The sequence below is a fragment of the Larimichthys crocea genome, chromosome XVII (assembly GCF_000972845.2).
Source record: "Larimichthys crocea isolate SSNF chromosome XVII, L_crocea_2.0, whole genome shotgun sequence".
Taxonomy (NCBI): Eukaryota; Metazoa; Chordata; class Actinopteri; family Sciaenidae; genus Larimichthys; species Larimichthys crocea.
The window spans coordinates 20,963,272-20,987,567 of NC_040027.1; the positions used below are offsets into that span (position 1 = coordinate 20,963,272).

Below are 24,296 nucleotides of genomic sequence, written 5' to 3' on the forward strand. Positions count from 1 at the left end.
TCTCTGTGTTATAATTAACACGTTTTTTTTTTTTAAACTGACCCCATTTTCCTTGTTGCCTTTAACAGTCAGTCAGGGGGAAAGTCTATTAATACCACCAGCTGGTGTTTTGTAAACCAGAAGAGGAGTAGGCACTCTACAGAACGCTGTCGGTGTGGCTGTTTCTTGTGACATGGCCCGCAGAGCTGACACTGAGCAGACACCTGAAAGCTTTAATTTCACACTTCTCTCTGAACAGATAAATGAACTTGACGAGGAGGAGGAGGAGGAGGAGGAGGAGGAATCTGCTGTGCATGTGAAAGAGCCTGATGTAATCCCCGATGTTACTCTACGGGTAGAGGGAGAGTATTTTTATGTCAACCGGCAACAACTGGCCCTCCAGAGTCCCTACTTCAGGGCTCTGTTTTTTGGCTGTGGCGTAGAGAGCACCAAAAGGAACGTTGAAATCAAAGGTGTGAGTCTGCACTATTTCAGGATTTTGATGGAATACAGCAGGACATCCAACCTGGCTTTGAACAGAGAAAATGTTCTGGGGATCCTTGAGACCGCAGACTTTTTACAACTGGAGCGAGCCAGGCTGCTGTGCTGCAAGTTCCTGGAGCGTGAGCTGCACCTCAGTAACTGTCTGGGAATGATGGCCTACGCCTGGCAGCGGGGCTGCATTCAGCTCTACAAGGCAGCACGACAGGTGGCGCTCTCACACTTCTCTGCTATTGTTGCAGAAGAGGACTTCCTGTCCCTTTCTAAGGAGTCTATAGCAGACCTTCTTGCCAGTGACGACCTTGCCATCCACAGAGATGATCTGGCCCTGGAGGCCACCCTTCGTTGGGTGTCGTTTGACCAAAAACGTGAAGAACATTTCCTGGAGCTCACTGAGCTGGTGAGGCCTGAGTCGCTGTCTTTATCATTTATCACTGACCTTTTGACCAGAATGAAAAGCTCTGACCCCAGAGCCAAGCTCATCTGCATGCTGAATGAACATTTCCCGACATCGTGGTCAATGGGAAAGTCAATGAGGAGGACCAGGGCTAGTGAGACCCTCTTTGTCCTGGGTGGGCCTCATGATCAGGAGCAACAGGCACTTTACCAGTTTCACCCACTCAGCGGTAGATGGCAATGCTGTGCACCTCTGCAGAGGAAGAACCTCACACAGTACTCAGTAGCTGCAGTAGGTAATGGCTGAACGATGGAAATGATGATGTACAAATTTGATTATTATTATTATTACATTATAATGTCTTTGTTTTCTGATTGTCTTATTATGTAGGAGACAATGTGGTTGTGACAGGCGGCTATTTCCGGGACGTGCTGTGGTTCAGTGTGGACTGGGTCAGGATATTTGAATGTGGGAACAAGCGCTGGGTTGATGGGCCAGCCCTGTTGAAGTCCAGGCACAGCCACTGCTCCATAGGACTGGACTCAGTACTTTATGTCCTGGGGGGCAGCATGGATGAAGGGCTTGTGGCTGATGTAGAAAGACTTGTCCTGGGGTCAGAGGAGGGTTGGGAAGGGGTCAGCCCCATGATTAGGGCTGTAGAGAGGGCAGCCACTGCTGCCCTGGGGTCATGTTTCTACGTGGCATGTGGCCTGGATGAAAACGGGGAGGCGTATGGTGGAATTCAGAAGTATACAACGATGGAGGATCAGTGGGACGTGGTCTCCTATTCTCCATTTCCACGGTGAGCGAATTCTCAGCTTTGCTTTCTGACATTATCATACTGATATTTCAGTGATATTTGATATATTATTCCACAGATATGACCTGGTTGCTACAGAGCTCAATGGTGCCCTCTACTTGTTTGGAGGCCAAGCTTTGCGTTTTGACGTGGAGACAGATGAGTGGACTGAGCTGGAGGAGGAGGAGTGTTTGGACAGGAAGTTCTTCTCTGGCTGTGCAACGGTAAACAGCCAGATATACCTGGTCAGTGAGAGGAAGAGTAACAAAGCATTCCCAAACATGGTGATGTTGGACCCCTACATCGACACTTGCATTGAGGTGGATGATGCGATACCCTGCCCTGTGCCCCTCAGAGGGTGTGTCACCATGAGAATGGTCACGTGACGGTGCATGATGTGACTAAATAAAAATGTGTTTATCTGCTGTACTTGACACTGTTTGGAGTTATGTATGTGTAATTCATGGAAGCATCAGTCTTGCCTTAAACAGAGCACTTACAAAATAGATTTCCATGTAAAAGGTCATGATTTGGAATAAAAAAAATTGAAAAAAATCTGCTTGAAATTAGACAACAGTAATAATTTATTCAATAGAAGTAATTTATTAAAACTTTTCAACCGGCCACACAGTCAACAAAGCTCCATGTGCACTCACAAGAGAACAGTCAAGTGTCAAGTGTCATTTTGATGGAAACATGACATTTCACCAGGTTTTATATCTATGTTTAATTTTAAAAGCATTATTCTAGTGGGGGTCATGGGTGTGTTGTTCAGTGGAACAGCCCTTAGTGCTCACTCCCTCACACTTATTCTTGTATAAAACCTTGTTAGATGCAGTATTTGTTAACGGGTTGCTCTTACTTACCTATGAAAATGTAATACCAGTTTTTGATATGTAATAATGACCATGGATGTAAGTAGTTGATCCACTTTGTTTAAACATGTGTAAAATCCACGGTTCCACTGTTCTTAGTTAAGTAGTGGAGCAAAGTGTAGTCTTAAAAATGTCATCAACTTAATAACCATTAAATCTTAAGTCTTACACTTGAGTAAGACTTTAGTTCATCTGTGCCTTAAAGCATTTGACCTTTGTAGAGAACTCCACTATGTAAAATACATCACTAATGCCCATCAGCATCACCAACATTTCAAAGAAAACATTAGAACCAGTCACAGTCTGGCTTGTGTGTTTGTCCAGTAAAGGTAGTCCTACTCACACAAAGAGATTAACATCAAGTGCTTGTTACAGAATAGTGTAAAAAATAAAACAGCAGCCAAGGCACAAAACTAAAGTCCAGTTGAGCAAACTTTAACAGAAATCAGGTTGCCTGTCACAATAATATTAAAGTAGAAAAAACAAACAAACAAACAAACAAACAAACAAACAAACAAACAGACACTATTTCTAGGAGCAGTAAATTTTTTGTAAAGGCATCATGTCATCAGACATGGGGAGTGGACAAGGACATGTTCTTCTTTAACCAACAGGGGGCGCCAAAGAGCTTAAACATAACTGACAAAATCAAATCCTATCACAGAAAAATATAACTATTTCATCCCTCGGGAATTTCTGCAGTAGCCTTTCATATTCTGTCACAGATTACAATAACATAAAAATTACCTGTTGAGTAAATGGTTCATAAAAAATAGATATATAAAGTGGATTATCAACAGATTTACTACAATCAATGTTCTTAATAGCCTATGTACAATCAACCATATTGTGTATGTGGTTACAAAGCTGTGGGAGTGAATTACTATTAAATTCTAACTTAGGGTTGCTCTGTTTAAAACATATTATTAAAAAACATTTAGTTTCTCTTGTTGACCAAAGAAAGGACAAATGCATTATAGTACAGCCCAGGTACTTGTATCCTTATGTATTTACAAACAAGTTATTATAGTACAATGAAAAGAAACCGTATAAATACAAAATCTGCTAAATCAACACATATGATTTGTTGTAAAGGAAATTTCTCCTTTGTTTTGCCCAATATATCATATGTAGTGGTATGGGTGATGGCATTTCTTCCTAGTCTCACGCTAAGTTTTACAATCATCTGTACTTTGCCATCTTTTTTCAAAATAAGCAGGATGCAGACTTACCCTGATCTGAAATCATCAATGGACCGTGTCGGATGTACATAAGCCATTTGTATCATATATCAGACATGAGTTAATCTTCAAAAGTGGGAAGGGGGAATAACTTTTCTTTTCCAGTGAGGTCTGGTAGATGTAGAAGGAGGCTGTTTCACTATCTGGCTTTGGGTAGCCTGCTGTTGATATTTCTCTGGTTGGTCAGGTTGTTCAGGACACAGTTGTTAGCCAGCGAGGCCAGTTTGGAGTTGATTGCGCCCTTTCTTTGCTCCCAGCTGCACTCATCCCCTTCTTCATCGGGCTCATCCTCTTCCTCTTCATCGTCTACCTCACTCTCCTCATCGCTACGTTCATCACGCTCCACCTATAAAGAAAAAACAACAACATTTAAACACTTTCTGGTGCCAAGGTTATTGCACACATTGTCTTTCCCTTGCTTTTCATCATTTGTAATCTTCTCACCTTGCCCATGAACATGAACTTGTAAATCATGCGCAGGATCAGATAAGCCCAGAAGATGTGCAGAGCTTGCAGCACTAACAGCAGCGCATTGAAGAAATAATAACCACAGAAGGGCTCGAAGAACTCCAGAGACAACACCAGGGTTGTATGGAGCACTCTGGGAAACAAACACAGTGAGACACAGTCAGTTTTAGTATCGTTCCAGCACCAACCAGTCAAATACTGTTACCTAACTCAAATTCTTTGCCAGGGACTGCAAATCTGCTGTTTTGAGTTTTTATGTGGCAGTCCGAGACAATATAGTACACACATTAGTGCAAATACAAAAACATCATTCAAAAAGCAGCAATGCAATGCAAATTTAACTGACTCGTACATAAAAGAAATGCTGACTCCTAAGCTTGAGACTATGTGTGATGTCATGTGTTTGTCTGGGAACATCATTTTAGAGAGAAAACATGTTTTACCTTCCAGGGAACACCACCAGCCTTGTCCACAGGAAGACCAGAGCGAAGACGACAAATAGGGAGTCACATATCTTTGTCCAGCCACCATAGTGAAGCATCTTCGCAGACTTTCAGAAGAAAAAGTGCCTGTTAGTTTTCAATTATCACAAAAAAGAGACTCACTCTAAAACACTTTCAAAACACCTCTACAGTGAGTGGCTAAAGAGGTTTAGTGTTTCAAACTGACTGCTGGACAGTCTCCCTAAATCTCCCTTACCTACTCTGACCTCATTTCATCAATATTAATTTGTATCGTAGTATTGCTGCATTAACTACCGTAGTCCAGTTTTCAAATTAAAACAAGAAAAAACTTCAGTGTTCAAGACTTAAAATGCTGCCTACAAGTTGAAATCCTACAAAACTGTTGGAAATTGAAAAGAAATTTAAAAAACGAGATCTCCCTCATTTAAAAGGTGCTGTGTGTAAGATTTAGGGATTCCTAATTACAGAATATGGCAGCAATGCAATGTAATATCCATAACTATGCTTCCATTAGTGTATAATCACCTGAAATATTAATATATTAATAGAATAATAATATAATTGTTATGTTTTTATTTTCTTAAAATTAGCCTTTTTTATCTTATATATATATACCCTCTTCCACAGGCTCCTCCAAATGAAACTCCCATGTTTCTACAGTAACCCAAACAGACAAACTAAACACTGGTTGTAGATGGAGCCTTTCGCATTTTTTGTGGTGACCATATTTTTTCCTTCCCGCTAAGAAGGAACTACACCACTAGATGGCACTAAATCTTACACACTATGGCCCTATGGCCTATTATAAAATGTGTCGAGACAGAGATGAAGTTAAGAGTAGACTTTGACAGGCCAAAATACCATTAATAATATATATGTATAATAGTTGTTTGTTTTTTTATTTTATAATATTCCAAAACAGTTACTCTTCTCGGAAACCTGGCTGCCTGAATTTAACACCTGCATCATTGTCCCTTTATGTGCCAGATGACACCCAGTCACGTTCGAGATCACATGCTGAGCTCTACATATTTCCTCAGCTCTGAGATGACGGTGACGGTCTTGATTTTCAGATGTTATCAGTGAAATGTTACACCCAGGAAAATCAGCCTCATAAGGCAGAGACAAAGAACCTGTTGTCTCGCTGAAGGACATGTGGGTAATGTTTTTACAGCCACACAGTTTGTTTGTATTTTACTGTTTAGACCATAATGCTTTTCTGTGCACAGCTGAGTTGATACCGGACGTAGGGTTGTAATGTGTTACGGGCAGGAAAACCTTTTGCACTAAATAAACAATGAGTGTATTCAAGTCAAGTTCCCTGTGACCTTTGTGCAATGTTTTTGGAATTGCAAACAAAATGGATGCAACATTTTGCATTTCCTCTTTCCTTTTTCTCCAACTTGAGGTACACAATTACTTTTGTGAACCCGAGTTGTGGTGTTTTACCTCTAGAAGGACGTCTGAAGAGTCATGCAACAGCATCACCAGAGTGCCAACTCTCACAAAGTTGGCGCAGTAGGAGAAACCAATGAGGAATATGGTGGCAATGTGATGAATCACCTGTTCCTTGAAATCCTGGAACACACGCATGAACACACAAAGACCACACAGTATGAGGACGATATACAACATAACCATGACTTCAGCAGGTCTACTGTCTGCCTGTGGTCTTGTTCATCATTTCAACTCTGGGCACAGTGGATTTATGTGATGCCTGGAGTGATTTGTTGCCTAGAGTGGTGCGTTTGAAGCTCAAATATCTTTGGAGCCTCTGGTAAATCATATAAAACCACCTTTATTTTCTCACAGAATTTAGGAAATTGCCTAAGAAAGCAGCAGCAAGCACCTCAAATGGTCTTAGAACACAGAAACATGAAAAATAGATGATTTACATTGAATATTTACTGTAATTTATGCAAATAAAACAGCATAGCAATACAGTAACAAGTCTAACTAAGCAGTTTAGAGCACAGTTTGTTGTCAATCAATTTATTTTCCTGTTCATTCAGTGAATTTTATAGTAGTGCTAAAGAGTTATATCCTAGTTACATCCTGCAACACTGTGTTGCAGTGTGTGTGTGTGTGTATGTGTATGTGTGTGTATGGTGGGAGAGGGGCGTTGCATCAAAAGAAACAAGCTCACACTCACTTTTCGCTTGACATCCACAGAGACACACAGGAGCAGCGACACATAGAAGCCCATTTCCATGATGTAATACCAGTAATGAGCCTCGGACACCGGCTACAGAATGTGAGGGAGAGAGAAAAAGAAAATTTAGTGCTATGACGATACAACAAAAGCATTTCCATCATCTTCTTATCTTTGTAGCCTCAAGAAAACATACTGTAGGGGTGTGCTAAAACTAAAAGAGCAGCATGAACTGATATTAGAGAGGTACTTTGGTTCCTCCTGCATGTGTGTGCTGAAAAAGATCTGAAGATTTGTGAGGTTTTGGAGGTAATGGGACCCCCAAAAGCAGCCTTTGTCCTAAAACTACCCAGGATTCCACACGACTGAGCATGTACAGCTTCACCCTGTCTGCCTGATTTGTGTATGTGTGTGTGTGTGTGTGTGTGTGTGTGTGTGTGTGTGTGTGAAAAAAGTGTACCAGTGAAGTCGAGCAAGCATTCAGTTTTTCCACAGCTCTTAATGGTCAACTCCTTCACATTCCCATAAAGAACATAATGTATATAAACAAAGCTGTCAACCAGCTTTCAAAAAGAGGAAGTGTTTTTTTATTCAAAGAAAGTAGTGGTCCTATCTCAAATCAAAACACCTCTTGAGGAACACACAACATTCAAAGTCTGTACCACAATAGTAGGAAGTTGACTGAGGCGTTTAACCCTTAAAAACACATCCTTTCTCTCTGTCAGAGGCCACGAGACTGCAGAAAAGGTAAAAAGGTCAATATTGCCTACAGGAGCTGTAATCAGTCAAATTGCAGATGCATTTTTTCTAGTGTTTTCTGTTCAAGGCCGTGACCCTACAGGGAAAGGCTGTTTTCCCCCTGGAGGAATGCCGACCTGCAGGTATAACTAACTGCCATCAACACAGCAGAGATAATAACTTTTCAAACTCATGGGTAAAAAAAAGGCCAAGAGTTAAGGAAGTCAAAGAATGTAGATGAAAGTTAGAGGGTGGGTGTGTTGTCATGTCACCAAAATGTGTTGGAAAGTCTTCTGTGAAAGTCTCCTTCAGCACAGACTAAAGACTCCCAGTCTTTCTAGTGGTCCCTCCCATTATTGTTTTTCTTCCTTGCTTTTCTTTTAAATGTGTTAGTGCATGTCCCAGTTGTGCTAGAGACAAGATTGAATTGTGTAATAGGGCGGCATTTGTAAAGTAACAATTATTCTCACAGCCAATAAATCTGTCATTGACTTTTCAAGTCTATAAATGGCTGGGAAAAAAGTGTTATGAAGCCATTGAAAGTTCAAAATGATGTGTTCAATTTCTTGTTTTGTCTGACCAACAGTCCAAATCCTAAGATATTCCATTTACAGTGATATAAAATGAACAAAAGAAGCAATTGGACTAAGCAAATCTTTGGCACGTTTGCTTCAACAATCATTAATTAGCTCAATTAATCTTCTAATTATTTTATTTACAATATTTGAAAGTTCTTTCTGGCATTTCTGGAGTAAAAAGAAAGCACTTAAAGTTACCTAATTTACAAAGCTGGATTGAAATAGTGTCTGATAATATTTGTCTTTTTCATCAACAACTTTAAAACTTTCATTCTAAATCGTGATTTCCTGCTCACCTGTTTGGGGTAACCCCTCCAGCACTCTCTGAGATCCCAGGACCATGGTGCCTGGAAGATCAAACAGTCATCAGTAATGTCTCCACATGATACAAGCTTTAGCCTGAACATTAACTCAACATTATCTCATTGCTATTCCTCACAATGTATCTGTGATGAAGGCCTGCTTATCTTTCAAAAGAAATAAAAGTGACTAGCAGACTTACATTAATTAAAGAGGCGAGCCCTGCAGTGAACGCTATGAAGTAGAAGACAAAACGCCAGCTGCACAGATAAAAATAAACACCATCGTTGGTTAGAGGCTACGGTATAAATTAAATGAGTGAATTAGTTTAATCAGGAACAACCTGAAAAAATGTCAAAGAGGCATGTTGTACAGCAGAACTGTGTATTCTCATGAATATCAAAGGTTTCTTCACCTACGTGCTGAATTTCATTGATGTAATTAGCGTTACTCATTCAAATTTGCTGCTTCTAGTGACTGGAACGAGATAATAAAACTCCACACCCACATTCATTACATTTGTTAGCTTCTGATCACTGTACCTTACAGGAACACAATACATAGTTCTCTGTTGTTGTACATACTGTATATATTGTGATTTTTTAATTTGTCCGATATTGCTGTATCTATATTTTAATCCACTTCTGCCTCCTGTTGCTGATATTTGGCCAGGTTGTTATTTGGTTCCCAACTGACTTATCTGGTTGAATACAAGTAAAATTAAAATTAATTTCCTTTTCTAGATCTTAAAAATAAAAGGTAAAGGTAGACCTCTTTCTATTTTGAAAGGCATTTTATATCAGAATATTACATTTTATTGTTGTTGAAAAGACCTCTATACATCTACAATAAAATAAATGAAAAACACTATGTGACATGAAATCCACGCAAACAGTCCCTGTTGTTCAGTAGACAGTGAACTAGCCATTATCCATTTATCACTTCCTAAGCATGGAAAATATTTCCCCCCTGTGAACAACACAGAAAACAAACCTGTAGTTAACCAAGCAGTGCAAATCTACACCGTCTCAGTTTGAGTATTGAGCCGTTCTGCTCTACAGCAGCTCCACTTTGACATTTAGGCTGACGAGACTGGCGTACTTACCATTAAAAATTTAGAGCCTGCTACAGCTTAAACGGACCAGCATATAAAACAGCATTTGAGAAAATAAAAACTCACGAGGCCTCGCAGAACTTTTTGGTGTTGCTGGGTCGGTCTTGGTTCCTTCTGTGTCTGAACCAGGTCTGGATCTTTCTCTGCGAGAGTCCACACTGCTTCCCCAAGTTCACCACCTCACTCTGATGAATGAACACAAACACACTGTTCATCAGTCCCTGAGATGCAATATTTCACATGTGATATATTACCAACCAGAACTCCTTGCTGATCTCCCTGACAGCTATGTTATTACTTCATTACAATAAAACAGATCAGACAAGCTGCATATTGAACCTGTCACTACTATAATGATAAATGTGCTTCATCCAACGATTTGTTCTGCTCTGATGGGTCTGTCACAAGACTACTGTTTGTCTGCCCTGATCTTTATGCATCCTGGGTACTTTACATAGGGCTGTGGTGCTGTTGAAAAGGGCCTTGTGCTCAGAGAAACAACAGGGCAACAAAAAAGTGAATGACTGTTGCTGTTGTCGCTAGTCCGGTGCAAATGGAAATACATGATGTGCAAATAAGTCAGGGCACACAGGGCCAAAGCAGAAGTATGCATGTGGCACATGACAATATACAGACACAGTGCTCACAGAGCAGTGCATTTTCATTTAATATGTCGACCCATGCCTTGGCATATCTCACAGGTGCAAATTACTGCTTGCCTGCACAGGAATCTCAGTGTCTCAGTGCCAAACAAAACCAATAAGAGGGTGGAGAATTTTCATGTGAACCTAAAATTCTGTGTGACTTGCCTGCACCTGTTCTCTGATCAAGGGAAAAGAAGAAAGAGTTCTGATTAGTAGCTACACATAGGAAATAATGGCAATGCATGGTGATCATGATAACTGAGGACAGACTGTTTACTGCAGAGTAAAGACAGAATTTCCTGTATCGTGACTAATTGTACCTTTAAAACAGATCAATTACTTGTGTGGGACTCATGTGGAGTAGGTAAATCTCCAGGGACTTCCCCTTTTACCAGTTCCTCATTCTGACAAAACTTATGCAACTGCACTCGACAGACACTGACAAATTATATAAAACTGTGTCAGTAAAATTTGTGTATATGACAACTATTTTTTTTACTTTTTCACATTTTGATTTGCAAATGTATGCAAATCTGCACACACTTGCTTTAGCAGGTCATGCCTTTTTCCTCCAAGGTACATGACGATTACAAACACACTATAAGCACAATGAGGGGAGACTCAAGGTGATAACCCCCTTAAGTTTTGGGTCTAATCTGCGTAGACATTAAGACAGCTTTATCTCCTCTCGCTGTAACAAGGGGTGCAGGTTGTTTTTGAATTCAGAAGTGTGGGGGACATAATGACATCAGTGATTAAGAAAATAATCCATTATGATGAGACTGGTTATTATTCTTTCATTAAGTCATTTTTTGCCCTAAGTAAATGGCTGCAGGAAAGCTGTCCCAGCAAGATTAGGGCACCCTGTGAAGTGAAACTCTTATTGCTTATTGCAAAGCTTATTGAAGGCTATCAAGATGAACATTAGAGGACACATGTTAAGAGATTTTTGTGAGCAAACCAAACTGAAGGTGTAAAAGGCAGAACAGAAATACGAACTTGCGTTGGCTGCCGATTGTTCTGCTTGTAGAAGGTCTCCAGCTTTGGGATAGAAGCGGGTCGAATACGGATCCGGTCCTTCACACCTAAACATTTACTTAATGGGACTGCGATGGTCCTGAGTGGACAGAAAACAGAAAGAAGAGAAAGGAATATTTTTTTCCATATCAACTTCAAACTTAATAAATAAAATAAATTGATTATAATTCCAGAGGGATCAATGTGAGAACAACAGCTGTCCAATGTGAGCCTACCACAGTACAGAGTAATGGCAACAAGATAGCTCATTATCCTGCTCCTGACAGCCTGTAGAGCCGCTCCCATGGGCATATTGTGACATTTGGTTAGACCGCTTTTGTCATTAGCTGATATGGTATCAAGAGACACTTGATCTCCATGTGTGTGTGTGTTACAGAGAGCTGGAGACAGACAGAGAAGGACAATGTGTGTAGAAGCAGTGGAGAGATGTTTTGATAAATGTGTATGTGTGTGTGTGTGGGTGTGTGTGGGTGTGTGTGCATGTGCATAATCACATGTGTGTAACTCTAGCTCTGAGATAATCATCCTGAAGTGGACAGGGACGGAGAGATCAGAGAGGATGAGAAGGTCAGGACAGTTTTACACTGCGACACAACATGGTCTCTAGTTACAGGATCACTCACACACACACACACATCAACACAGAAAACAGATGCGGCCCGGGACGATCAAATGAACATACACACCTTTTCACCTTCCCACTGACTGACAGCAACTCAGACGTAAACAACTCCCGATTACTTCACTGTCCATCACTCACACGCTTAGGTGCATGCAAGCACTAATTACAATTACAATGTTGCTGACCTTACATGTCAAGGAAGCTCATGCTTTTTTTCAGCTTTAGGACAGTACATACACTAGCTGATAAGAGAGAGCATGCAAAAACAACACTCATCTGTTGATCCATCAGGCGTGGGTGGAACCTCTGTCTGTCACTCCCTGTCACACAAAACTAGTTACAGTACTAGTAGAGGAAGTAGAGGACTATATATCTGTCTTGCTTTTAAGTATCAGTTTAACGTCATGCACTACTGAGCCAAAGCAAACTTTATTAATTAAGATGACATAGTGTTCCTCATTCCATTTGTGTTTTAGCTTGTAAATGGAGGTCATCAAAACAACTGCAGATTCATTGTCTGCTGATGAACTAAGATCAGCTAGTTGCACTATTTTTTTCAGGTATGCCAACTGTCATTATCATATATTAAGAAAAGATTTCCCTCTCGTTGTGACCATAGAGATGTTTTGACTGTTTCTAGCATCGAGGGACTCGAGCAGGTTTTACATAATAAGCTCTACTGGGGATATACATTAAAGTTTTCCTATCTGAGCAGCCAGCAGTTGGTGTATCTCTCAATAAGACTTTAGAGAGTTAGTTTCTCCAGCAATTAGTACTTGCGGATTAGCTGACATTTAAGAGATCAGTTTAGTCCATCAACTGTAATTTGTTCATCAGCTATAAATAACCCACACCACCATTAATGCTCACAGTTATTATCCTAGTTTCCTCTAACATATACATCAAATTTTATTAGGCTGAACCCAGTCCCTTTAGGATGAGAGAGAGCTTTCACACAGTCAGCAGTTAAAAACTGTCTACTCATGATGCCTGCCTCCCCCTGCATGTCTGATATATACCCTCCATCCACAGGGAGCACTGATGAGGAATAAAGCAGCCATTATACTGAACCACACACGTAGCACGTAGCAAACCAGTCAGCATGACCGGTGCCAGTCAAAGAGGAAATCAGATACACAGATATGTCTTTAAAACATTTGCTTTCACCTGGCGACAGACTCAAAAAAACAAACAAACATTATTTTATGCTCTAACAGAGGCAGGTGTGTCTCACCTCTCAAAGACATATCTGAAGGCTATAAAGGCGAAGGCCAGAGGCAAGGTGTAGATGAGATCCCTGGGTACAGGATAGTGGCCCTCGTCCTCCTTCATCTCAATGTCCTGCCAGTGGATACCAGGAGGAAGCCAGTACTCATCCCGCCACAGCCACTCATTTAACAGGTCCTCCATCCTGAGGAGAGGAGGAGAACAGTGTTTCATGTGAGTGTTTACCCAGGCAGACCTGACCTGCTAAAACATTGATGCCTTATTCATATTTATGCCAAACAGCAGCTGAGACTCTCATGATTATTTTCTTGATCTCTTGAACTTAATCAATTAGTTATTGGTCTTTAAAAAATGTAATTCCCAAGAGACCAAGGTGAGGTATTCCTTATATCTGACTAAGAAAAGCAGCAAATAAAGTAAGAAACAATTAATCAGTTCTAAAGAAATAGTTGCCTGATCAGCAAACAGTAAACAAGAAGAAGCTTCAACATACCAGCCCAATAAAAACACTAACTTGGTGGTGATCCAGACATGGGTCTGTGCACGTATCCAACAAAACCTGATCAAGGCAGCCTTACACAATTTCAAGGCTTCGAGCACTCTCTATCTAAAACGCACCTACACACACACACACACACACACACACACACACACACACACACACACACACACACACAGACTTCCCTTGAGTTTACAAGCTGCTTCCTACAGCATCACATTAGATAGACCGGCTTATTGATTGTAGCGGTAAATCAGGCTACAGCATGATAGACTCTATGTAAGAAACCAAACAGCCTGCGCATGACAGCGAGGCGCTAACACACACACACACACACGCACCTTCTCCTACAGAGACAAACCCATCAGGTTAAACACAAAACACAGCCAGCATGTTATTTATAATCATCATGAAGTCTGGCAGCCAGAGAGAGGAAAGCCAGCCTCTCTCATCCGGCCTCAAGCCGAACAGCCCAATCAGCAAACAGCTTACCTTTTTATTCACGATCGATTATAAATAGTAGAAACCTCGCAAAAAAAACAAAAACAAAAAAAACCCCGCATCATTGTTGATCCATATACAGATTATAAATGCGGTTACCTGTCCGCGCTCCTGTGATGGGGATGAGCAGAAGCGTTTAGGGCTGCAAACGGGAGAGGAGGAGCGTGTTTGACGCAACCTGCTCCTGCTGAGGGCGGGGAGAGGAACGCGCTGTCACCACCACCACCACCATCATCATCATCATCACCATCATCAGCAGCAGCAGCAGGTCTAGGTTTTCTGTCAAACTGCATGAAATAAACATGATATAAGCAGCCACAATGTGTTATACAAGCGTCATATCGTGTTATGGTAGGAGTAAGATGTGACATCTTACATATATTTCAAAGAGATTCATTTTTAAAAAAGCAGTTTCACTTTCTTTCTTTTGTCTCATTGTCACAATCAGTTCCCATCGAACTATATATATATTTTATCTGCTTTTATCTCAAATATTTAAACAAGTTCAACTGTTCTGAAATGTTTTTTTCAGGCTCCTTGAGGGAAACAATGTTTTGCGTCACTAGCCTAACCTACTTGAAGTACAAGAGCTAAGCACCTGTAAAGTTTTTTTTTTCTTTTTTAAAATCTATTTCATTTTAGTATATTTAGCTGTTAGTAATGAGCTTTTGACATTTCTGGGAAAAAAAGGAGATTAAGTCCCACTTTCCTATTGTTCTACTTCTTTAGGAGAGCAGAGGGAAATGAACACTGCATGCAGACATTTCATCATGTAAAAGACAAATACACAGATGCGTCATGCCTATCTGCCCTGTATCTTCTTCAAAGTGTGTCCGTAGTGCACCAAAAGATGCACAAAGACACCTTACATCAGAGAGGATTTTTTGCAGAACTAGTATACAGAACAAGAAGAATCTAATGGGAAGTGTTCATAGGAACTTATTCTATAGCTTTAGGTACATCTTACACTCAGACAATAGGGGATAATATGAACATGGAACTCTCAGACAGCACACAGCTTATTTAGTTACTCATGGCCTTAGGGCTCCTTCAATTAATGTACAAGTTTATTCTTATATTGCTGTTATGATTAGAGAGGCATTGTACTGAGTAGATTCAGGAAACTACAACAAAGCAGGGAAAGTAATGCATTATTGAAATGTTTGCTGGCACAGATATCATTTGTCAATCAGCAGTCACGTTGAGAAAGCTGATAAGATTTAGAGTCCTCCTCACATGACGCTGTCTTTCATACCAATCATACTCTTAACAGTGCTTAAAAGCCTCAGGGGTTCAATTACACCCAGCAATTGTCTATGTAGATAATAATGACAATTAACTCTCCTTTTTTAAAATTTGTTTTAACATTAACGCTTTGATTCATGATGTAAAGTTTTGTAGACAGATTATGATGGGATTTCACACTGTATGTCATGAACATTTTTCATATTTTACTGCTTTTTCTCACACATATATATGACCACATAATCTTTAACCTCTTTGAGCAATACCGACAAGAAGTATCAGGTTTTATTTCAGGTGTCCTGGAGGTTCACTTCTGTACAGACAATGACAGATGGCAAATTTATTACTATATATTGACTACAAATAGAGCCAGTTAAAGCAAACTGAATACAGGGTATTTAATGCAACCCTAGATCCGTGAGTACTGGTAGCTTCGGGTAACCACAACTTTACTAGAGTTACTTTGAGGCTGCCAGACAGTGAAGGGAACATCAGTACTGCTCTGCAGGGGTAAATAGACAAAAACTTATAGAGTATTTAGCTCCGCCTGTGCTCACAGAGTTACAATGTGCAATTTGCTTCAGTAATTACAGTATGTCTAACAATGCCAGGCTCTCTCGGCATACAGTAAGTGGTTTAGTTTGCAGGACTTGTACTTGATGCAGACAGAGCATGTGACTGATGATGCAGCTATCATGGAGAGATGAAGAGATTTTACTGTGTGCGAACAGGAAATTCTTGGGGTATGTGTGACAGGTCCTGCAAGTCAACTACTTACTGAAACTTTATAGGGACTAGGAAATGTATACAGTATTGGACACAGTATGATCCCTTAGCTGGGTGTGTCCTGTTATCTCAGTAGTTTTTGTGTTTGACAGCTGTTGTCAGAGCAGATATCCTCATACCTGCTCACAAAAAAACACTGAGAGGTGCTAATGACTCAGACTGGTTGCATTAATATGTACACTCAGATGCACAGTCCCTTGACAACATGACATGATATTATGAACACCAGAGGTAGAATTCAGGCCATCTGGAGACACTTACCTCATTTAGTTGATTAGGCTGATAAAAAGTTAACATATGCATACACACATAATAGGGGAGAGAGTGCATTAAATCTAATGAATATTCTTGTCTATACACAAGCCTGTGTGTGTTTGTGTGTGTGGGTGTGTTGGACGATTGCTATATAATTAATATACTGAGCAGGACATTGGTGTCTAAACAAGTATGAGAGCCACTGAGTTAATTTTCTGTTTTACAGCCAATCACAACAACAGATGCACAGACATAGCGCAGCTGGTAATATTGTAAATATTAATTAAGTACACAAAACGACACTTTGAATTTGTTCAACTTCAAACCACGTGTACAATGTTTAGAAACGTTGAATTTTTGCTGCCTTTTATTGTGCCCTCAGCCGAGTCCTAATGACATTCACAACCTCCTCCGCTCTCCTCTGTGATAAAAGCTTTCTCTGTTTTCTACTGGCTCATGCAGTGTATTCCTGTCCTGACGTGCAGCCACATGGGGGCTATGACATGCAAAAACAATTTGACTAAAAATATAAATATGGACAGTGTGCATCTCTAAAAATGGTAAGCAAAGTGAAACAAGATAAAAGTTACCACAGAGGTTGCCAGCAAGCTTACATGTTCACAGTGACAGAGCTAACGTTTATAGCAGGTATAATGTTTTCCATTTTAATTGTGTTAGAATGCAAAAAAATAAAAATAAAGATAAGGTAGTGCTGATGTCAGTAGTTTAGCTGATATTTGGTTATAAAGCCAAGGTAATAAACCTCTGATGTCCTCAGGCTGCTCCACCTCTTCTCTCTGTGATTTAAAGAGATTATCTGCTGCAATCTATAGCAACACATAGACAATATTACATTCATGTGACGCTCAGAACACAGACATATGATTATAAGAAAGTACAGGACGGTTAGGTCCAGATCTGGTGATTTTACTATATAACAGTGGTGTAAGAATGACGTAAAAATGGGTATAAAAGGTTGTGAAAAGTAAAAGTAAAGGTTCGTTCGGATTCGCAAGCAGCTGTCTCCGTCTCCGTTGTTATTTCATTGCGTTCTGGAAGGTTTTCTCCACAACATTACCAGCTAGTTTAGCTTATTAACTGGGCTACTGAGCTCAGAGTACCAGATGCATTTTGGACCACCAGGGAGAGGAAGTTTTCTGGCCCAGATGAATGCTGAGAGGGAGTGGAACCAGTGTCGTGCCAGAACCAGAGCGTGTAATTTAACTGTACCTAGCCACCTCTATGGACATAATATGCAGATCTGAAATCACTGAAGCTGATGTTGACAAATGAAGCTGTTGTCGAGATCTTTGTGAAATCAAAGGCTGAAAGAGAGATGCCGAGCTAGGCTTCTTGCTGTTGGACTTGTCAGTAATATTAGCTAGCTGCTATGTCTTGAGTTATTGCACTTGCTTGATGTTTGGCTGTGAGTAGTTGTTGACTTGCCAGTTTTTGGTCATAAGTAAAATATCAATTTCTACGCAATGTTGCCTGATTCATCATCTGGGAACCTTTTACAAACAAAGTTTTTCGCCAATCTTTTTAGTATATGTTGAGCTATTCCACTGAATATGTGACAACTTTGACCTGCCAGTGGTACTAGAGGAAAGGTCAGAGGATTACAGTTAGGATTTATCCTCTGGGAACCAGGACAAATTAAATCATGATAATCCATCAAATAGCATAGAGCCATGCTGCTACTTTGGCTAAAAACACAACAACCCTACGCTCACAAGGTCCACCATCCACATCCAACCACTGTCTCTGGGCTCTGCAGGCCTTACGGAGAAGGGACTGTAAAGGCCTCTGCAAGACCCCTGGTTCTTAGCTGTGTACCCCCTCTGTCTGGGCCAACAATAACACAGCCGGGGAGGTGGGGAATGTGCACAGGAAACCAGCGCTTCACAGCAGCGGCAGCAGTGGCGGCTCTGAGCCTGGCTGAGCTGAGCTGAGCTGCTGAGGACCTGGCTGGAGCATAGTCACGTTTTAGCTGGGGCCAGGGGGCTCCTCCAGGAAACACACACACACATGCACACTGCGTTCCCACAGGAACCTGACGGGATTACTGTGTGCACTAAGGCACAGCCATTAGCTGTTTGTCCTGACACACAAGAGCATACACAGACTTATTTTTATAGGCCAAACACGCAATGATTTTTCTGTATTTCATCTTATTTTCTCATTCCTTTTGTTTCTCTTTCATTAGATCACACATAGACAGACAGTCTCCAGTCTCCTGATTTTCGTTTAATATTCCCCTGGTCTCTCTGAGCTTTGACACTCCCTGTCATCCCCTTCTCCTACTCTCTGCCAGGTGTTTTGTCGGCACCCTGTGGCTGCCAACACAACAGGGCCTCTGTTCTCAGCTCCCTGTGGACGCTCTCACATGCATGCTCTGGGTTTCCCCTCTTTCCTCACTTCTCTCTGTCCCTCTATTAATTTCTCTCTCGGAGCATTCCTCGAGCTCTCCACTGTTGTTTCTCATTCTTTTGCCTGTTGTTTTTGGAGTCACTTCTCAATCAGACCCCCAGAGTGAAGCCAGTTGACTCTCCAGCCCTAAGCTTGAAAGACAACAGTGCAAGACCTCCTCTTCTTAAACAACACTCTATCTGAGAGCAGGCAAACAACAACAACTGCAGCCTTACAGGAGAAATGGTGCTCCTGGGGTAATTGGAAGTCTCTCTTGGACAAAGTTTGACCTCATTCCTTTACTGAATTCACAGGCAGTCCCACTTTGTTCCAGGAGAGGGCGCCAGACATTGCACAATCTGCAGGATCTTCAGCGCACAGTAGCAAAATGGTTAAATATTTAACTTTCTTTCATCTTTCCCACACTGGTCCAGAATTTGTTGGCACATAATTAGTCCATAGCAGTGGAATATCACTAATCAAGTAACGTGTTTAGTACCAACTTTGAGGTACATGTACTTGACTTGTGTATTTCCACACACTAAGAAACACTGGGTTAAAATTGACCCCCAGTGTGGGGTCAATATAGCACCAAGGCAGTATGGGGTTAATTTAACCATGTACCAATTGAAGAAAACCACCCAACATTAAGATTGTTTGATCCAGTAACCCAACATTAATATAAAAATAAAACCAACACAGGCTGAAGTTGACCGAGTATTGTATAAGTCTTATATTGACCCCACACTGGGTCAGAATTTACCCTGTGTTTTTTTTTAGTGTGAAATAAAATTAGTGTAGCTGTGTCTTTTCTTCTTTCCTACACCATTAATCATCTCACAGCCCCTCTGACTTGTGCTTTAACACTTTCAAGGTGGCTTGGCCCCCAGGTTGTTAGCTCTGGACAAAATTACTAACTTTAACAGTGAAATGCTTCCTACATGTTGACCTTCAGTATTAATAAGGATTTATTTTGTCAGCCACAGATTTTTCTGCAAAACACAACACACGTTTCACACTTTAAGTAAATGTAACTGATAATCCTTTTCTTAAGAAGGGTTTTAAATGCAGCTCCTAATGAAGTATGTTTGAGGTATTTTGGATCTGAGTACTTCTTGAATCACTGATAGTTCCATATACTTTCACTGGAAAACTTCTTTAAACTTTCAAAATGGTCTGTTTGAGGATAATTTGTGTTTTCTCCAAAATGTATATCTATATCTTTTAGTTTACATGTTCTAACAACAGAGGAGTTTTGAAGCTCTAACCTTTAATTAATGAAGAAATGAAGTCACTCTCATATTTTTTTACTTTTTTGACTCACAGTAATTTGAAGCACCAGCAAGAGTGAGCACACTGTGTCTGTTCCAGTTCCATCTACTGAAATTATGCATGCTTTTAGAATTAGTAAGTATTTAATTTCCAAAAAATACTAAAAATAAATACCCACTCCAAGTGTCACCTAGTAACTGTATAATAAAGATTATTATTTTCAGGTGCCATATATGTGCCAAGAGAACATTTTTTGTTAATGAATTTCTGCTGTGGAAACAATAAAGGACCAAGAACTTGACCTAACATGACAACCATGGGTATTCCTCACATTGTGTGTTTTTGTGTGTCTGCGTACAAACGTGTGTTTGTGTGTACATTTCCATCCTTCAAGGGGACCTGAGGAGGTAAACATCATTAAACTTCAAGTGAGGAAGTTTGATTGTCAAGTATAAAGTCAGCTACAAAGCCTCTCTCACCCACCTGTTTACAGCCTTAATTAACAGGCAAACCTCAAGTCAGATGGAGGCTATGTCATCATTTGTGTCAGGCTGGGGGTCAGTCTCCCATAGCTCCACTGGAAGTATTTAAGAGACCCCGAGGTTATAACCTCCCAGAGAACTAACCAACGCTAAGTATTGGCGTCATTGTTTGACAATAATGGGACACAATTTTAAAGGTTATTATTGCTATAAACAGAGAACAGAGACGTTAACCCCCCAAAAAAAACAAAAACAAAAAAAAGTTTAATTTTGTTTAATCTAGTTAAAAATCTTTATAAAGGTCAAATTGCTCATTTTAATTATATGTGCAGATGTGTCCATGCCAGGATAAATGGGAACAACGTTTACCGCTGAAACCATTATCAGCAATAAAACAGAGAAAGCTTCCATCTGCAAAACGAAACAAGACAGTCTGACTTCATGAAATGTTCAACCTGACACAAAATGTTCTGTATAATTTGAACCACATTGAACTAAAAGAACATGAAAACATAACTATATTCAAACTAATGGCAGCAGAAATGAACAAATCTGAGTCATTTGCAAATACTGAGGAATGTTTATTTCAAGAAACATGAAACACAGATGGCTGAGCTTTGAGTACAAGACAAGGTGGAAAAAGCCAGAAGACTGTAATACTTTCTTATGGTTCTATAAACATTTTGTTATTTTATGTAATTTTTCTTGTGGTAAAAGTCTTCCACTCAACATCACTGTGTACTCACACAATATTTCCCAGATTTGTAATTCCTGTATTTGTATAGCGGGTAAAGACTGTGAGGAGATAACAGAGGCAGCCCTGACTCTCACCTTCATGGTTAACTACCTATGTCTTCAAACTAACAGCTCTGAAACGTCTGGAAAGAGAAACCAGGTGAAGCTGCACATTAGAACTCTTCTGTTTTCCCTGCTAACGGTACACCTCACTAATGACAGGTTATTATTTCCAGCTGTTTAGCTATCTTTGCTCAGGGTAAAGGTCACAGGTATTCTCTGGTATAGGTCTGATTTGTGGCATTTCTCAGCAATGAATGCTGCTCCAGTTCTTCAACTACTCGGCCCTGTCCGATTTTCTATTTTTGATTCAGAAGAATTCAAGAAAGCATGTGAAGTTCAACTGAATCATAATGGTAAAAAGCCAAGATTGACAGATTGAGATCATTTTCCCAGAGTTTATTAGACAGTAGGGATGATAAATGACGGGCTGTTAGACATGATCAGGGTATAAAGGAATGTTTCTGACTGGAAATAATTCAACTAGAGTGTCCAATTTAGAATTTTAGAAGTTGTTCTTACCACTTACTTTAAAGGATAAGGCTGATGCTGCTCTAAATTATTCTTTTTTATTCTATAATTGTATTATTGTTGACAAATCCCATGAAAACACCAAAACCAACCAAACATTTGTCAGTCCCATATTTCTTTCTGACTACCCAACAGGCGTTGATTAATATACACTCATACTAGTCAATAAACTACAGTGGCCTTGTTCAAAGCAAAGTCGTAGCTAATTGGTGTGTTTGTAAAAGTTTTAGGACAACAGTGGCATAAAACGGTGGAATAGGCTCTATCTGGCTACACAGGAAATGCTTAGTAGCATGAGTTCATTGTTGATTTCGGTCTTTTCATGGAATTCATTGATAATAAGATAAATATCGGATATATTTTCCAGTCTTATCCTTCAGCAGTTCTTGTGTTCATGTGTTGTTCATACTGTTTAGGACAATCAAACTAATATTTGGAAACTCTTCACCAAATCTGGAATCCAGATAAATAAGAATCCAAAGTGAAATGGAAACCATCACTGCTTGCCATGTTACATTTATACACATTGTTTCTTTTAGCTCTAATCTCCAGATGAGTCGCATTTTGTTGTAGTTTTGTCAATGTTTTAAAATAAAAATCTGACCTTATCCGCAAAATAATTTCCCCTGCTCTCCCAGCAACCTTTACCTTTTTACCCAGTTGTCCCTTAACATGTCCATCAACAATAATCAAGGGTCCACACCTCATACTAATTACATTAGCGCCTGGATAAATATTTTAAAAGATGTCCCCTTTAATAACCTTCTCTTTAGTTCTTCTGGCTCTGTCTTATGAGTCCTACTTCATCCCAGCTGCCCTCTGTCTCGTCCCTTTACTTTACAGGTCTGGACACGCACAGCTGCCTCTTCCCATGTCAGCCTCTCATTGTCTTTCAGTGACATCATTGAATTACCCAAAGCAACACATCTTTCATCATCATTTCAGTAATGATTATCATTATCATGCCACCATTAAGGTCTCCCCAACTGCATCATATTTGGCTGACTTCCTTCCCGGCCAGGACAAAAAAAAATGTCTGTAGGGATAACAGGCAGTGGTGGAAACGTAGTACTTTTACTCAAATACTGTTCTTAAGTACAAATATATGTACTTACTTTATTATTCCTATACATCTAGTCCACTAAATGTCAGAGGAAAATATTGTACTTTTTACTCTACTACATTTGACAGCTTTAATTACCTTTCAGATTACATGTTTCATACCCGTCCTATGCAGTGAAAACTACATACTAGCTCCAGATTGGGTGATTCAGAATGACAAATGGAAGGATTTAGTGTACCTTTAAAGGCTGGGAAACTTTTCCAATTCCTAAACTAAATCTACTATAAACTATATAAAACCTTCTTAGATTAGCTGAAAAACACATCATAACAAAGCTGTTTTTCTGAGCTCATGAAAAGTCTGTTTTTCTCAGAACAACATGATGATTTTATTTTTGATTTCTTTTATAGAATATCATGCATTGCTTTAGATGAACCTACCTAACAGTACATAAAGTAGATCAAATGAACTCTTCTTTTACTTTTACTTAAAGTAAATACTTTAAATCAAGATTTTAAATGCAGGAGTTTCACTTGTAGTACTGAGTATTTTATCAGTTAATACTTTAACTTAAGTAAAGGATGGAAATACTTCTGCCAGGATAGGAGGAAAGACAGGGTTTGAGTAGTGGAGGAGGCATGTGAGTGGAGGGTGGGAGGTGAAAGAGGATCTAAGTATGGTGGGGTTGTAAGAGCATGTTTTGGAGGTCAATGGAAAAAACGCTGTAACCTGACGCAAATCATCTAAGGAAAGATTGTGCCACCTGAACTTGCCATTCTCTTATCACGTAAATAATAATCTATTTTATTATCGTCTCATTATTGTGAGCTGCTGTAGTCATTCTCATAACAGCAGACATGTCATGCCCTTTTGACTGCTGCTTATCACCAGCTGCTGCTTTGATTCTTCCTTCCACCGCCTTCTACTTATGTGTCCTCTGGGTTTAGAAGTGGTTTGAGGCAATTCCATGCCACGCCTTTTACATTATCTCATGCATTACAAGCCCAACTCTTTGTTCGAGTAGGTAATGACTGTGTTGTTTTCACTGTGGGCTGCGTTGACCACTCACAATGATAGGAATGATCACTCCACAGCAGCACTCTTATCTAGCATCAGCAATGGAGGTCAGGAATGTGTTGTTGTTGTTGTCACAGACCTGTTAGATTGTTTTTAAGGCCACAGAAATATTTTTATGCTTGTGCTCATCATGTAAATCTATTTGTATATTTGGGATAAAAACAAGCTACATCTCTAATTGCTGTAAATGTTAAGTAGTGTAGTGTTTTGGCTTTGACATTGGGTTAAATGCCAAATCTCATTC

The 24,296-nt window shown here is 40.0% G+C and overlaps 2 protein-coding genes across 4 annotated transcripts; one reads left to right on the top strand and one right to left on the bottom strand.

Moving 5' to 3' along the window:
- The first annotated feature begins 11 nt into the window (after positions 1-11).
- LOC113747971 (kelch-like protein 23) lies at positions 12-2,922 on the top strand. Its single transcript, XM_027290126.1, has 3 exons — positions 12-1,172; positions 1,268-1,679; positions 1,756-2,922. The coding sequence occupies exons 1-3, from the start codon at positions 173-175 to the stop codon at positions 2,060-2,062; spliced, it is 1,719 nt and encodes a 572-aa protein (XP_027145927.1). The 5' UTR covers positions 12-172; the 3' UTR covers positions 2,063-2,922.
- On the bottom strand, positions 2,780-14,371 carry LOC104920255 (ceramide synthase 2). 3 transcript variants are annotated; one of them, XM_027290127.1, is made up of 11 exons: positions 14,237-14,371; positions 13,145-13,321; positions 11,250-11,367; positions 9,673-9,791; positions 8,695-8,752; positions 8,489-8,539; positions 6,877-6,969; positions 6,174-6,302; positions 4,704-4,810; positions 4,237-4,393; positions 2,780-4,138 (listed from the first exon to the last, which is right to left on the bottom strand). In XM_027290127.1, the coding sequence occupies exons 2-11, from the start codon at positions 13,318-13,320 to the stop codon at positions 3,932-3,934; spliced, it is 1,215 nt and encodes a 404-aa protein (XP_027145928.1). In that variant the 5' UTR covers position 13,321; positions 14,237-14,371; the 3' UTR covers positions 2,780-3,931. The 3 variants fall into 3 exon arrangements, with proteins under 3 accessions (XP_027145928.1, XP_027145930.1, XP_027145929.1); XM_027290129.1 differs by lacking the exon at positions 14,237-14,371 and adding an exon at positions 14,129-14,226; XM_027290128.1 differs by lacking the exon at positions 14,237-14,371 and adding an exon at positions 13,631-13,758.
- Between the last annotated feature and the right edge of the window lie 9,925 nt (positions 14,372-24,296).

Excerpts from the sequence above, each read along its gene's own strand:
- LOC113747971 (XM_027290126.1), top strand. The coding sequence starts at position 173 with ATGGCCCGCAGAGCTGACACTGAGCAGACACCTGAAAGCTTTAATTTC. Across the intron at positions 1,173-1,267 it reads GTACTCAGTAGCTGCAGTAG|GAGACAATGTGGTTGTGACA; the intron begins GTAATGGCTGAA and ends CTTATTATGTAG. Across the intron at positions 1,680-1,755 it reads TCCTATTCTCCATTTCCACG|ATATGACCTGGTTGCTACAG; the intron begins GTGAGCGAATTC and ends ATTATTCCACAG.
- LOC104920255 (XM_027290127.1), bottom strand. The coding sequence starts at position 13,320 with ATGGAGGACCTGTTAAATGAGTGGCTGTGGCGGGATGAGTACTGGCTT. Across the intron at positions 8,540-8,694 it reads GGCTCGCCTCTTTAATTAAT|GCACCATGGTCCTGGGATCT; the intron begins GTAAGTCTGCTA and ends TTGATCTTCCAG. Across the intron at positions 4,811-6,173 it reads CTTCAGACGTCCTTCTAGAG|TCTGCGAAGATGCTTCACTA; the intron begins GTAAAACACCAC and ends TTCTTCTGAAAG.